The 15,222-nt window shown below is 35.7% G+C and overlaps 1 protein-coding gene across 30 annotated transcripts in view; it reads left to right on the top strand.

Moving 5' to 3' along the window:
- The window catches only part of Nrxn1 (neurexin 1), a 1,203,268-nt gene that overhangs the window by 1,036,749 nt on the left and 151,297 nt on the right, over positions 1-15,222 (top strand). For 18 of the 30 annotated variants that reach the window (XM_055619661.1, XM_055619760.1, XM_055619722.1 and 15 more), the window contains 2 exons: positions 11,900-11,989; positions 13,350-13,669. In XM_055619661.1, coding sequence (XP_055475636.1) covers positions 11,900-11,989; positions 13,350-13,669 — 410 coding nt within the window. The remainder of the gene's footprint in view (positions 1-11,899; positions 11,990-13,349; positions 13,670-15,222) is intronic. The other 12 variants (XM_055619802.1, XM_055619820.1, XM_055619794.1 and 9 more) reach the window with 1 other exon arrangement.

The raw sequence follows: 15,222 nt of genomic DNA, 5'->3' as shown, positions 1-15,222 counted from the left end.
CTCCTGTATATAAAAGACAAAAGGGTTGAGAAAGAAATTAGGAAAACAACACCCTTTACAATAGCCTCAAATGACATAAAGTACCTTGGTGTAACTCTAACCAAGCAAGTCAAAGACTTGTATGAAAAAAATTTCAAGTCTCTGAAGAAAGAATTAGAAGAAGATATCAGAAGATGAAAAGATCTCCCATGCTCATGTCTTGGCAGGATTAACATAGTAAAAATGGCTATCTTACCAAAAGCAATCTACAGATTTAATGCAATTCCCATCAAATTGCCAACACAATTCTTTACAGACCTGGAAAAAAATTCTCAACTTCTTATGGAATAACAAGAAACCCAGAATTGCTAAAACAATCCTCTACAATAAAAGATCTTCTGGAGATATCTCCATCCCTGATCTCAAGTTGTACTATAGAGCAACAGTTATAAAAACTGCATGGTACTGGCATAGAAACAGAATGGTGGATCAATGGAACCGAACAGAAGACCCAGAAATAAACCCACACACCTATAAATACTCGATTTTTGACAAAGAAGCCAAAACCATTCAATGGAAAAAAGACAGCATCTTCAACAAATGGTGCTGGTCCAACTGGATGTCTACATGTAGAAAAATGAAAATAGATCCATACTCATCACCCTGAACAAAAATGAAGTCCAAGTGGATCAAGACCTCAACATAAAACCAGGCACATTAAATCGGCTAGAAAAAAAAGTGGGGAATACCCTAGAACTCATTGGTACAGGAGTAAACTTCCTGAACAGAACACCAACAGCACAGGCTTTAAGAGGAACAATCAATAAATGGGGCCTCATGAAACTGAACAGCTTCTGTAAAGCAAAGTTCCTTTATATCTTTAATTCATATACTGAAGAGTTGATTTTTCCAATTATACAAGATCTAGCTGTAGCTCTATCAGCTCATTGTATCCTGTCTTTAGGTGAGCACAGGGTCTCTTTAGACTCTGGAAGGACTGTGTTTGTTATTCATTGAGGGCATGTAAGTCTAGAAAATAACCCAGTCCCTAAATGCTGTCACCATGAGATCCATAATTTTTTCTGCCTAATGTTTTTAGAAACCAACTGTACTTTCATTTCTTTTTTTACTTAGCTAAAGTAGGCAGTGTACTTTATTATTAATACATTTGTTGAAATGTTGAACACAAATAACTCTTGAAGATTCTGTGTTATTTCATTTAAAGGATAAATTAAAGGATATAATCATTAAAATTAATTCTGGAAAAAGAAAGCCTCAGCAAATATATACAGACCCAGATATATATATATATATATATATATATATGCATATATGTTTGTTTGCAGACTATCTCCTATGTATATAGCTCACCAGAGAATTGATTCAAAATCAGAGATTCTCTCTGAACAAACCATTAGCTTTTCATGCAATTAGAAAAAGTAAATCTCAATTGGTATTATTTTGTAGCCAGGGTATATTTTTGCCTAACACTAGGTCACACTGGAGGCTATCTATTGGATGAAGCATAAAATATTTTATTTCTGAGCTTTATTGTCTTATTTCATTGTTAATTAAATAATAGCAGACAGTTAATTTCTAGTCCACATATAGAATTTGTCAGCAGTAAATCTACCTTATGTGGTGTGTGTGTGTGTGTGTGTGTGTGTGTGTGTGTGTGTGTGTCTGTGTGCGTGTGTTATGCTGAAGTGTAGGACCTTACACATGTAGATAGGCACTGTACCACTGAGCTACACTACCAACTCTCTTTTATGACTTTTAAACAGAAAATACTATTGCATTAATATACAATAAATGCTTTGAGTAGATTTAGCTTACACATAAGAATCCCTAATTAATTATGAAATACACATTCACCATATTAAAACCACAGGAAATAAGAAGCTTGAAATAGAAAAAAAAAGTCCCCTTCTTGTCTCCTTTTTCTCTGTTGTCATATTTTTCCTTGACATTGTTTGGTTTCCAATTGTGCTACTCTTTATTATTTTCTTCAGCATAATTCAAATTTTATGATTCTCATAGAAAAATAAGAAAATAAATTTTTAAGAAGGGTGGAGAAAATATGTTAGTTAGATTTATATAGACTATTTCTGCTACTTGATAGCTCTAAAATTATGTTTAAAATACCCCTGCCCCTTATTCTTTGAGTCTGACAAGCAAGTTTAAATCTAAGCCAAATATTTTTTTCATATATATTCTACATCAGTCTGAGCTTTGGGACAGTGTCCACAAGCTGGTGTCTTGTTCACAACAAAAGTATTCTTTTTGCAGCTGAGGTTGCCTAGAAATCCAAGATGAGGATTGGATATTTGGAGCCAGGTGTAATATACTTTTGGAGCCAGAGATGACCATCACCTTACTGAGTTGTAGCACAGAGAAAGAATACGGAGCTCGATGTGCTTTCTATGATAAGAGCAATAATCTGACTACAACTGCTCTGTTTTCATCTCCAAACACTAACACATTGGGAAATATAGTTTCCTGATGAATAATTAAAAGATGGCACCCTGGCTGGCTGGCAATGCACTCCAGTATTCCTAGTATGCGGAAGGGTGAGCCAGTGGATTTCCGTGGATGTAGAGCCAGTGGACTACACTGTACAGACTTTAGAGAAGATGTAATTAATCTGCCTGTCTATCCACATGAAAACGATACTGTCTAGATTTAGTGAAAACAGGAGTTCCATGCCACTTTTAGTGATAGGTGTTTCTGTTCATCAATCACTCTGGATCAAGCAAGAGTAAGATGGTTTGGCCCGTGAGGTAGACTCATGTAAAGCCTGTTGGTCTGTGTTTGCTCCCCAGAACCAACAGGTGAAAGAAAAGAACCAACTCTAACAAGTGCCCTCTGCCCTCCACATGTGTGCATATAGTACTGTTAATAGAGATTGGTGTTACAGATCATTTCTTCCTATCAAAGCTACTTAATACTTTGGTAGTTCAAAAGAAAACAGAGCCAAACTTCATAATGCAGCTCCATTGCTTGAAAATCACTTCAACAGAAAGTATATGTTACAGGTGTCGATAGATACAATAAAGTAAGTTCACCCATGACTGCATGGAGTAAAAGAAATAAAAACAGAATCCCTGCTCTACTTTTTTTTTCACTTAGTTAAGATAATTTAATTCTTTTTTTTAATTTTATTTTTTTCTTATCAGTTACATTTTATTAACTCTGTACCCCAGCCGTGTCCCGATCCCTCATTCCCTCCCAGTCCCTCCCTCCCTCCCTCATCTCCACCTTGCCCCTTGCCAAGTCCACTGATGGGGGGACCTCCTTCCCATTCATCCGATCCTGTTTTATCAGGTATCTTCAGGACTGGCTGCAAAGCTCTCCTCTGTGGCCTAACAGGACTGCTCCTCCCTTGGGGGATGGGGAGGCCAAAGAGCCAGTCATTGAGTTCCTGTTAGAAATAGTCCTTGTTCCCTTCACTATGGGAAACCAATTGGTTACTGAGCTAACACAGGCTACATCTGAGCAGAGGATCTAGGTTACATTCATACATGGTCCTTGGTTGCATGTCAGTCTCAGAAAAGACCCTGTGCCCAGATATGTTTGGTCCTTGTGGAGCTCCTATCCTTTCCTCATCAGACTAACTCCCCTTCTTTCTTATGATTCCCTGTACTCTGCCAAAGGTTTGGTCATGAGTCTTTGCTTTGAAAACACTGCTAGTTAGAGTTTTTCAAATGCGCTCAGTAGGCTCCTGTCAATGTTTAATGTGCATCCCATCTGTCTTTCAAAACGAGGATTGATAATCTTACCCCATGTCTGCTCTCTTGATTATCTTATTTAGGTGTATAGATTTCATTATGTTTATCATATATTATAGGTCTATATAAGTGAGTATATACCGTGTTTGTCTTTCTCCTTCTGGGATATTTCACTCAGGATGATCTTTTCTAGGTCCCACCATTTGCCACCTGCTCTACTTTTATCCAGGAAAAAAAAATATGAGAGCAAATTAGCATACTTTGTTTTGTTTAGAGACATTTTTTCATTCAGCTGTCTGGGCGTTCTTGAAACCTATTTTATAGTCCCGTTTAACCTCTAATCCACAGCAGTCCACATGCCCCATTCTCCTTAGCATAAGGATTACAATTAAGGCTGACACACCAAGCTAAACTGCCGGCCTTTAACCATTTAACATGAAAATCTCTTCACATTAATCGGAGACATGTTTAACCAATCGCCAAAGTTAGATTTTGTAATATCTTAAGTTGAAATTTTCTTTAAATCCTTTAATAGACTGCAAAAGATTAATCATTCATAACTGAGTTATGTTTGCAGCATCTTTTCCTCTGTTGAGAATACTTGAAAATTAACATGGTTCTTTCCAGAGATTCACCTTCAGTTTCATTTGTATTTTATTTATGTTCTGTGTTCCTAGCATCAGATGTTGTTCTTTTTTTTTTTTTTACTTTTATTTTTTTCTTATCAGTTACATTTTATTAATTCTGTATCCCAGCCGTGGTTGTTTCCAGATTCTGGCTATTACAAATAAAGCTGCTATAAACATGGTTGAGCAAGTATTCCTTTTCTGTACTTGAGCAAACTTTGGGTAAATACCTAGCAGTGGTATAGCTGGGTCTTGAGGAAGCACTATTCCTAATTGTCTTAGAATGCGCCAGATAGATTTCCAAAGTGGTTGTACCAGTTTACATTCCCATCAGCAGTGGAGGAGGGTTCCCCTTTCTCCACAACCTCTCCAGCATGTGTTGTCACTTGAGTTTTTCATCTTGGCCATTCTGATGGGTGTAAGGTGATATCTCAGGGTCGTTTTGATTTGCATTTCCCTGATGGCTAATGAGGTTGAGCATTTCTTTAAGTGTTTCTCTGCCATTCGATATTCCTCTATCGAGAATTCTTTGTTTAGCTCTGTTCCCCATTTTTTAATTTGATTACTTGGTATGCTGCTTTTCAGCTTCTTTACTTCTTTGTATATACTGGATATTAGTCCTCTGTCAGATAAAGGGTTAGTGAAGATTCTTTCCCAATCTGTAGGCAGTCATTTTGTTTTGATTATGGTGTCCTTTGCTTTACAGAAGCTTTTCAGTTTAATGAGGTCCCATTTATTGATTGTTGGTCTTAGAGCCTGTGCTGTTGGTGTTCTGTTCAGGAAGTTGTCTCCTCTGCCAATGAGTTCTAGGCTGTTCCCCAATTTTACTTCTAACAGATTTAGAGTATCTGGTTTTATGTTGAGGTCTTTGATCCACTTGGACTTTAGTTTTGTGCAGGGTGATAAATGTAAATCTATTTTCATTTTTCTGCATGTGGACATCCAGTTGGACCAGCACCATTTGTTGAAGATGCTGTCTTTTTTCCATTGAATGGTTTTGGCTTCTTTGTCAAAAATCGAGTATTCATAGGTGTGTAGGTTTATTTCTGGGTCTTCTATGTGGTTCCATTGATCCTCCTTTCTGTTTTTATGCCAATACCATGCAGTTTTTATTACTATTGCTCTGTAGTACAACTTGAGATCAGGGATGGAGAAACTGAACAACTTGTTACTCAATGACAGCTGGGTTAAGGAAGAAATAAAGAAGAAATTAAAGACTTCCTAGAATTCAATGAAAACGAAGGCACAACATACCCAAATTTATGGGACACATTGAAAGCAGTGCTCAGGGGAAAATTTATAGCACTAAGTGCCTGCAAGAAGAAATTCGTAACATCACATATGAACAACTTAATGGCCCAACTGAAAACCCTAGAAAAAAAAGAAGCAGATACACCTAAGAGGAGCAGATGGCTGGAAATAATCAAACTCAGGGCTGAAATCAATCAATTAGAAACAAATAAAACTATCCAAAGAATCAATGAAACAGAAAGCTGGTTCTTTGAGAAAATCAACAAGATAGACAAACCCTTAGCCAAACTCACTAAAAAAGTAGAGAGAATCTATCCAAATCAACAAAATCAGAGATGAAAAGGGTGACATAACTACAGACACTGAGAAAATTCAAACAATCATTGGGTCATACTACAAAAGCCTATATGCCACAAAATTTGAAAACCTAAATGAAATGGACAATTTTCTTGATAGATTCCATCTTCCAACATTAAGTCAAGATCAGGTAGAAAGACTGAACAGCCCTATATCCCCCAAGGAAATTGAAGCAGTCATTCACAGTCTCCCCTCCAAAAAAAGCCCTGGGCCAGATGGTTTCAGTGCGGAATTCTACCAGACCTTGAAAGAAGTGCTAACACCAATTCTCCTCAAACTATTCCACAAAATAGAAACAGAAGGTACATTACCAAACTCATTCTATGAAGCGACAGTCACCCTGATACCTAAACCACACAAAGACCCAACAAAAAAGAGAACTTCAGACCTATCTCTCTTATGAACATTGACGCAAAAATACTCAATAAAACACTTGCAAACCGAATCCAAGAACACATCAAAGATATCATCCACCACGACCGAGTAGGCTCCATCCCAGGCATGCAAGAGTGGTTCAACATACAGAAATCCATCAATGTAATCCACCACATAAACAAACTGAAGGATAAAAACCACATGATCATCTCCTTAGATGCTGAAAAAGCACTTGACAAAGTCCAACACCCATTCATGTTTAAAGTCTTGGAGAGATTAGGGATACAAGGCACATATCTAAACACAGTAAAGGCAATATACAGCAAGCCTATAACCAACATCAAACTCAATGGAGAGAAACTTAAATCAATCCCACTGAAATCAGGGACAAGACAAGGCTGCCCACTCTCTCCATACCTCTTCAACATAGTACTTGAAGTCCTAGCCAGAGCAATAAGACAACTAAAGGAGATCAAGGGAATACAAATCGGAAAGGAGGAGGTCAAAGTGTCACTATTCGCAGATGATATGATAGTATATATGAGCGACCCCAAAAATTCAACCAGAGAACTCCTCCAGCTGATAAACACCTTCAGCAAAGTGTCAGGATACAAAATCAACTCAAAAAAATCAGAAGCCCTCCTGTATACCAAAGACAATAGGGCCGAGAAAGAAATTAGGGAAACAACACCCTTCACAATAGCCACTAATAACATAAAGTACCTTGGGGTGACACTAACCAAGCAAGTGAAAGACCTGTTTGAGAAAAACTTCAAGTCTCTGAAGAAAGAAATTGAAGAATATATCAGAAGATAAAGATCTCCCGTGCTCATGGATTGGTAGGATTAACATTGTGAAAATGGCCATCCTGCCAAAAGCAATCTATAGATTCAATGCAATTCCCATCAAAATACCAACTCAATTATTTACAGACCTTGAAAAAAAAGATTCTCAGCTTCATATGGAGAAACAAAAAACCCAGAATCTCTAAAACAATCCTGTACAACAACAGATCATCTGGAAGTATCTCCATCCCCGATCTGAAGTTGTAGTACAGATGTTGTTCTATGTTGGTTTTCTCTCACTATCCATAGATGATTTATGTAGTGTTTTTACATCATTTGTATTGCATACCAAATATTTCCTTTAAAAACAAATATATAAAAAGATATTGGAATTTGTATGTGTTCATAGAATTTTAAAAATATGTTTTATGTTCTTTATATTGCATGTAAGGTCTAAACAGAAGTTTTACAATGATTAAGATTAAATAAAACAAAAAATTTATATATATATATATACACACTGTAAATACCATCTGATATTCCACCTATTACAGTTACAAAAAATGACATGTCATTTGGATTCAGCTCATCTTTATTAGGAAAGATGCTACATGAAATAACGGGCATTTGACCTTTAGGACTATGGAGCTTATGACCTCCTCTATTTGGCTTCCAATCTTACAAATTATCTTACATTTTCACTCCTATCTTCACTACTTTATTTTTGTTTGTTTATTTGTTTTTTTTTTTCTTTCAAGAATTCTTTGTGTAGCCTTGGCTATCCCGGACTCATTTTGTAGACCAGGTTGGCCTTGAACGCACAGAGATCTGCTTGCCTCTGCCTCCCTGGTGCTGAGATTACAGGCATGTGCTGCTGTGTCCAGTTCCTGTACTACCTTCTTTATTGGCACATTATTTTCTTTTCTTTATTTTTTCCAATGGAATAACAGTTTTGAAGTAACTAAATACTGAAGAGAAGTCAGTATATAAAGTTGAGATGGTTACTTCTTCTGATGTTTTGATAGCATTACTAAAGAGTTTTTTCCTTATTTTAATTTATTTTTATTAATTACATTTTATTCATTTTGTATCCCAGCTGTAGTCCCCTCCTCCATCCTCTCCCAATCCCACCCTTCCTCCTTCTTCTCTTATGCCCCTTCCACAATTCAGTGATAAGAGAGGTCTTCCTCCCCTTCCATCTGACCTTAGTCTATCAGGTCTCATCAGGAGTGGCTTTACTGTCTTCCTCTGTGGCTTGGCAAGGCTTCTCTCCTCTCAGGTGGAGGTGATCAAAGAGCCAGCTCTTGAGTTCATGTCAGAGATGTTCCCTGCTCCTATTATCATTATTTTTATTTTCAATGTCATTAGTTGACCTGAGGTGTTCACTCATAAGCAGTGTTTGTGTTATTTTAGTTAAATCTCAAGCATCTTCTCAAACAAATATTGAGATCAGTCAGGTCATATCAATTATATTACTACTAATAGATTCAGTTAAAGATATAAGGACAAGTTTTATGTATTCACATATTTCAAGGGTTCTTTTCACTATAAAAGAATATGCCATTTATTTTCTTATCTGAGATCTTCCTTCTAACCTTCATATACCACTGAAAGCTGTGAGTTCTTGTTTAATGACATTGGGCACATTTTAAATAACAAATTTGTGTGTGTATAGGAGTGTTAATCCATAAAAGAGAACTAGAAAGAAAATTGTTTTCTTTATTTCATTGTACAGATATAGGATAGGACTTTGTGTGTTAGGCATTGTGAAAACACTGGAGATATAGTAAATACCACATAAAGTCCCTGACTTTATGGTGTTGAAATATTACAAGGAAAAATATTAATTAAATAGGTAGTTTTTAAGGCTAATGCTTATTTCTAAGGATTGTGTTTCAAGAGCCATGAAGTATGCAGTCTGATATTTTAACTTGAATGTATCATGGACTGCCTCCCACAGAAACAATGTTTTTGATAAGAACATTCCATTAATGAATGATGGTTGGCTAGAGAAGATAAGGATGAGATAGGCAGGGGAGAGTGTCTCACATGAGAAAAACTCCAGATGAAAAATCCCAGAGGGAGGAAAGAAGAGCTTTAGGAGAATTGAAGAAAACCTCAAAGGAGAGCCAGTGAGATGAAGCAGTGGGTGTAGTAAAGGACCTGAGAGGATACAGGGATATCATAATGGGCCAAGATTTGGTCCTAAAGGCAATGGTAACATATTTATTCATGCTGTGCTTAAGTATTAGTTGATGTGTTTTGGATTAAGCATGTAAAAAACCTAATTATTACACAAAATCACATACTTCAATAGTCACATTGACCTTGGACAGAAAATATTAAGGTTTTGCATGTATCTAAGAAGCACATATTCAATCACACTCAAAGTATGAACACATTTTAAAAATAGAGTTGGCATCTGAATGATCCTACCAAGCAGCATTTCAAAACAGATACTAAGACTCATAACCAAACCTTCGGCAGGGGAATTAGTATGACAGGGAAAGGATAGGAGCCCCACAAGGACCAAATATATCTGGGCACAGGGTTTTTTTCTGAAACTGTTTCTCCAACCAAGGATCATGTATGGATATAACCTAGAATCTTTACTCGGAAGAAGCTTGTGGTAGTTCAATAACCAATTGGTTTCCCGTAGTAGGGGAAACAGGGACTATCTCTGACAGGAACTCAATGGCAGGCTCTTTGACTCCCCACCCCCCAAGGGAGGAGCAGTTCTGCTAGGCCACAGAGAAAGACTTCGCAGCCAACCCTGAAGATACCTGATAAAACAAGGCCAGACGAAAGGGAAGGAGGTCCTCCCCAGTCCGTGGACTTGGAAAGGGGCAGGGAGAAGATGAGGGAGGGAGGGTGTGATTGGGAGGGAATGGGGGAGCGGGATGCAGCTGGGATGCAGAGTTGATAAAATGTAAATAATAGTAACAACCAATAAAAAATAAATAAAAAAATAGAGTTGGAATGTTTTGCTATGTATATCATTTTTTCTTTTCCGTTTTATCTTTATATTTTTACTAATTACAGTTTATTCACTTTGTTTCCCACCTGTAGCTTCCTCCCTCCTCGCTTCCCAATACCACCTACTTTCCCTCTTCTCCACCCATGCCCTCCCACAGTCCACTGATAAGGGAGGTCCTCCTCCCCTTTCTTCTGATTCTACTCTATCAGGTTTCATCAGGAGTGGTTGCATTGTTTTTCTCTGTGGCCTGTTAAGGCTGCTCCCCCCTTAGGGGGAGGTGATCAAAAAGCTGAGAAAGAAATTAGGGTATGTCACTTTTTAACATTATCAGTTTATCAAGAATATATTATAAACTACAACTTTACAACGTTTAAACGATTACATGATCCAGAGAAGTACAACTCGATATTTTCATTAAATGTATATAGTTCAACCTTGTTTTATTTTAAATTGAATATTAACATGTGAAAACGTTTTGGTCACATACACATTTGAACAACACATTGAGATGCTCCAAATGGTAGCTCTTTCATCCTTCTCCAAATGTGCATGAGTTATGTTAAGGTAGACTTATTATGGTAAGTATAATACTTCAGAACATTAGCACAAAAAGTGAAAGCCCCTTATAAATAATTACAAATCTGAGAGAATGGTATGTCTGTTTTATTCTCTGGCCAAATACTTCAGGCTTCCAATATAGGCAACACTATAATTTAAGTTTTCTTTTAACTATTAATCCTCACTCAAGCTATTGACAAAATGCCTCAGCTCCAAATTCTATTTAATTTTCATGAAATAGAAAAATTCTTCCTTTAATATATATTCCTGAGCACTGACAGCAGCCCTGACTTCCTAAGTGATTTCTTGATCAAGAAAACACTCATCTACTGGTAAGCTTGTTTCAAGGTCAAAACATCCAGTGTTTCTAGCAGACAATGTTTTCTATTCAGAGAAGCAAGACTTTCACTTAGTTCAGATTTGTGGCTAAGAGTCTTTGTTTGCAGCTTCATTGTACATTAAGCTCTTACACCTTTTAAAAGAGAATAAGTTGATAGTATGCAGGGATTTGGGTACAAATACTCAAGTAGTATTTCTTCAAATGCTGTATGCTTCAACATCTGAGCTTTTAATGAAACTGAAGGACACTCAAATAAATGTCACTTTTGTCAAAGCCTTTCCTAACTCATATTTGGATGATAAGAGATCTATTCTCCTATAATGTGCAAGTGATTGATGAACCAGTTTTGATGGAATACACAAGAACTGTTTGGACCTTGTGGTTTTCTTAAATGAAACGAATAAGGAAATATGTTGTCTTAATAGGAAATAAAGTATGCTAGGCCTATTTGTGATGCTTCAGTGTGCCAAAGATGGTGTTAAGTTTGGTGTTCATAAATTACTAATCTGGAATAAGAGGTTGAATGTATTTTGAAAACTTAAACCTGTTGTAGCTGAACATGTTTAACTAGTTAATAAGAAACATCAAAAAGACAAAACCCTGAGGTCAAGGGTCATTTATTTTGTAAAGCTATTATATGCTGTTTAAATTGGTTGTTCGGGTCTGTCTATAACATAAGTTTAATAACCTAGCTCAAATGCAGATTTCTAATTTTCAATTAACATAGGAATAATTTTGTTTGCTAAAATAAAATAAATGAATGAATGACAAGTCTGAAACATGAAATGTTTTAGGTAGAACTTTTTAAAATTCCAAATTTCAAAAAATCATGTGGCAACTGTATAGCTCAAGCTTTAAGTATTAACTTTTAACCTTTGACCTTACAGATTTTAACCAATGAAATGTCTCTTTAAACTTTAAAGGAAACAATGATAACGAGCGCCTGGCGATTGCTAGACAGCGAATTCCATATCGACTTGGTCGAGTAGTTGATGAATGGCTACTCGACAAAGGTAAAAACATTGATTAAAACTTCAAATAAAAAAATAATTTGAACATAACCAAGTAGTACTTCATTGTAACACTAATAAACATAAAAATTAAATTTTCCGTAAAACTAAATTAAAAACAAATTTAAAACAGTAAAATGTAGATAGTAATATTTGCATACCTTGTATAATAATTTCTATACATTTTTAGAAGTACCAACGGTTTAATAATCTTACCCAGTTAACTTAAGGTTAAAGGGACTGTTAAATATAATCCACTAACTCTATGAAGGTACTCAGAGAAAGCACTAACCAAAAATGATAAATTATTTGTAGATTATATCCATGTTCTAGCCTCTAAATTATTAACTAAAATATATGTAGTTTGGATATCTTTATCATGGTCCTGAAAAAAAAAAAAAACACTTTGTTTAAACTCTAGGAATCTTAAATAGAGGGCAATATGAATTGCCATTCAAAATGAAGTCCCTTTAACGTTTGCAAGCTTCTGAGAACATTTGGGAACAAACCCTGACTAAAACTGAAGTTAAAGTTGTGTGCATGCTTTACGAGCAGAGGGAACTTTGCTCTCCTGGGAGTCTCCATTTGATGATAATGGTACTGTTGCTAGGATTGTTTGATGGAAATGTGCCATGATTTCTCCATTGGTTTGTGTATCATTACTGAAGCCGCTTTTTACATCTGAAGCTATTTTTTTTCATTTATTTTGTTCTCTTTTGATAGATTTGCTGAAAGCCAATCAGAAAAATATTTTTGAAGCTTTTTTTTCTTTCTTTCTGACAAGCTCAGTGTAAGCCATTCATTTCCTTTCAGTGTGATTGCCAGGAAATATAATTGAAATAACAATGGATTATTGCCTTCCAAAAAATAAACATTTCTAAAGAATAGCACATAGAGATGTATGGGCATTATGTGAGTTATGAAATTTTTACAATAAAATTTAAAATTAGACTTTAGCTCTTACAGATTAGTTTATATCAGAGGTTATTTCAGGATAACAAATATTTGAAATGTTAGATCTGTCATACCTTTAAATTTAGCAATTTAAATTTGAGAGACCAACAATAAGCTCTTGAGGCAAAGGAAAAAGAGATCTACTAAAAACTGATTTGTAATATTCAAGTTTGATTGGTCTTTTAGCAAAAGCACTACATTTATAATACGTTGAAATTTTATAAGTATTTGCCAGTAATTATGCATTTCATGGACACCTCATTTCTAAGCAATGAATTATGAGTCAAACGCCTCTCTTGTAGTTTATTGCTCTCATTATCCACCCCATAAAAGATCTGTTTTATCATCCTTTGTAGAATGTAGAGTTTACAATCAACATTTTTGCATGTATGTAATATTATTTTTACAGGGCGTCAGCTCACAATCTTCAATAGCCAAGCAACCATAATAATTGGCGGGAAAGAGCAGGGCCAGCCCTTCCAGGGCCAGCTCTCTGGGCTTTACTACAATGGCTTGAAAGTTCTGAATATGGCAGCAGAGAACGATGCCAACATCGCCATAGTGGGGAATGTGAGGCTGGTTGGTGAAGTGCCTTCCTCTATGACAACTGAGTCGACAGCCACTGCCATGCAGTCAGAGATGTCCACCTCAATCATGGAGACCACCACAACCCTGGCCACCAGCACAGCTAGGAGAGGAAAGCCCCCCACGAAAGAACCCATCAGCCAGGTGAGTGCGTGCATGTCATCCTTTCATTTTGGATCTGTGATCTCAAAAGTGGCCTTTTTTTTTGTTTTTGTTTTTTTGCACATGTGTCATTTCCAAGCAGGATTTGGTTTCTGATCCCATGTGCCTGTCTTTCTTGAAAATGGTGTACATGTTCCATCATGAATGAATATGATATGTATGTTTGTTGTTGACAAAAGTCTGCAGACAAAAAAGGCTCTGTATTGGTTTGTTAGATGTCAGTTTGTTTATATAACTTTGGTGCATAGGAGGGATCTGCTAATTATTCAAAAATGTTACTTTTTATGGTTAGCAAACAAGGGAATTATGGCATTTTGAAAGGTTTTATTTCTTTACGCTTAGCAATGCATCAAAATAAAAGGGTTAAGTGTGTGGATTTTGTGGTGAATGATGGATCTATTTTTATTATGAGAAAAGTGTTCATTTGGTTGCTTGAGGGTGAAAATACTAGTTAAACTGTCGAGTGAAGATGTTTTATATGAAACGTAATTAATCACACTTAGATGGAACTTACTTTAATGACTTTATTACTAAATTTTGTGTCTGCAACTTTTGAAAAATACAATTTTTAAATGTGACATTGGTACTATTTTCAAGTTTATAAATTCAATAGTAAAATAGATATTGATTGACTAGATGATGTGCTGATTTAGTCATTGGCATTACCTCAGAGAATGGTGATAAAGACTAATTAAATGCTATTGATGCTGTTGAAATATTAAATGATATGAGGTCCTTATTGATATGTGTAGTCTTTGTACATATTCACTTATTAATTCTTTCAGAATTTTGTGTTTTTGTGATTCAAGATTAGTGGCTTTATTTTGCTTTCAATAATGAATGTCTTCAGTAGGTATCAAATAAAGATTTTTCAATATGTTATTCTTACTTATCTAAGAAACTGTATTTCAAAGGGGGAAACAAATGACAGCAAACATTTTTAAAAATGCTTTGGATGAAGTGTTTGAAACAGATGATCAGATTTGGAAAGAAAACACTAGAAAGCAAGTTCTGTTTGTCTTAGTACTCTATCATGTCATTAAGATATCTATCAATGATAAAGAAAAGATGTTTTGATTTTTACTTTGAATAATATGGAATGACAGGAAATGGATAAGAAATAGAAAAAATAGGCACTTAACCAAATGAAGAAGAAAATTGACCAAATATTGAAATATAAATTTATAAATGTGTTGTAGTTCTATATTGTATATTTTATAATATATTTACACACTGTTTTCTTTATCTCATTTGGCTTTTTTTATTTGCATCTGGCCACAAAGTGTGCTGTGTCATAGGACACACTCTAATACTGCTTTATTGATTGTTGATAACTGACCACATGAGCAGTTTTTTCTGGGCATGAGGACATACACCTAAGTTCCTACGATCATGACACTACTTTTAGTGGGAATCTTTACTTGGAAGAACAACATTGTTGAGTATTTGTACTGTGCTTATATTTATGCCATTGCTGACGACACAGCATTTAACTCCTTGGAGAAAGACTTGTGACTTTAGACAGATTCATGCTT

The sequence above is a fragment of the Psammomys obesus genome, unplaced genomic scaffold (genome assembly GCF_907164565.1).
Source record: "Psammomys obesus unplaced genomic scaffold, mPsaObe1.curated_primary_1811, whole genome shotgun sequence".
Classification (NCBI taxonomy): domain Eukaryota; kingdom Metazoa; phylum Chordata; class Mammalia; order Rodentia; family Muridae; genus Psammomys; species Psammomys obesus.
Note: the sequence above shows the minus strand (reverse complement) of the source record. Positions and strands in the feature narration are given on the sequence as shown.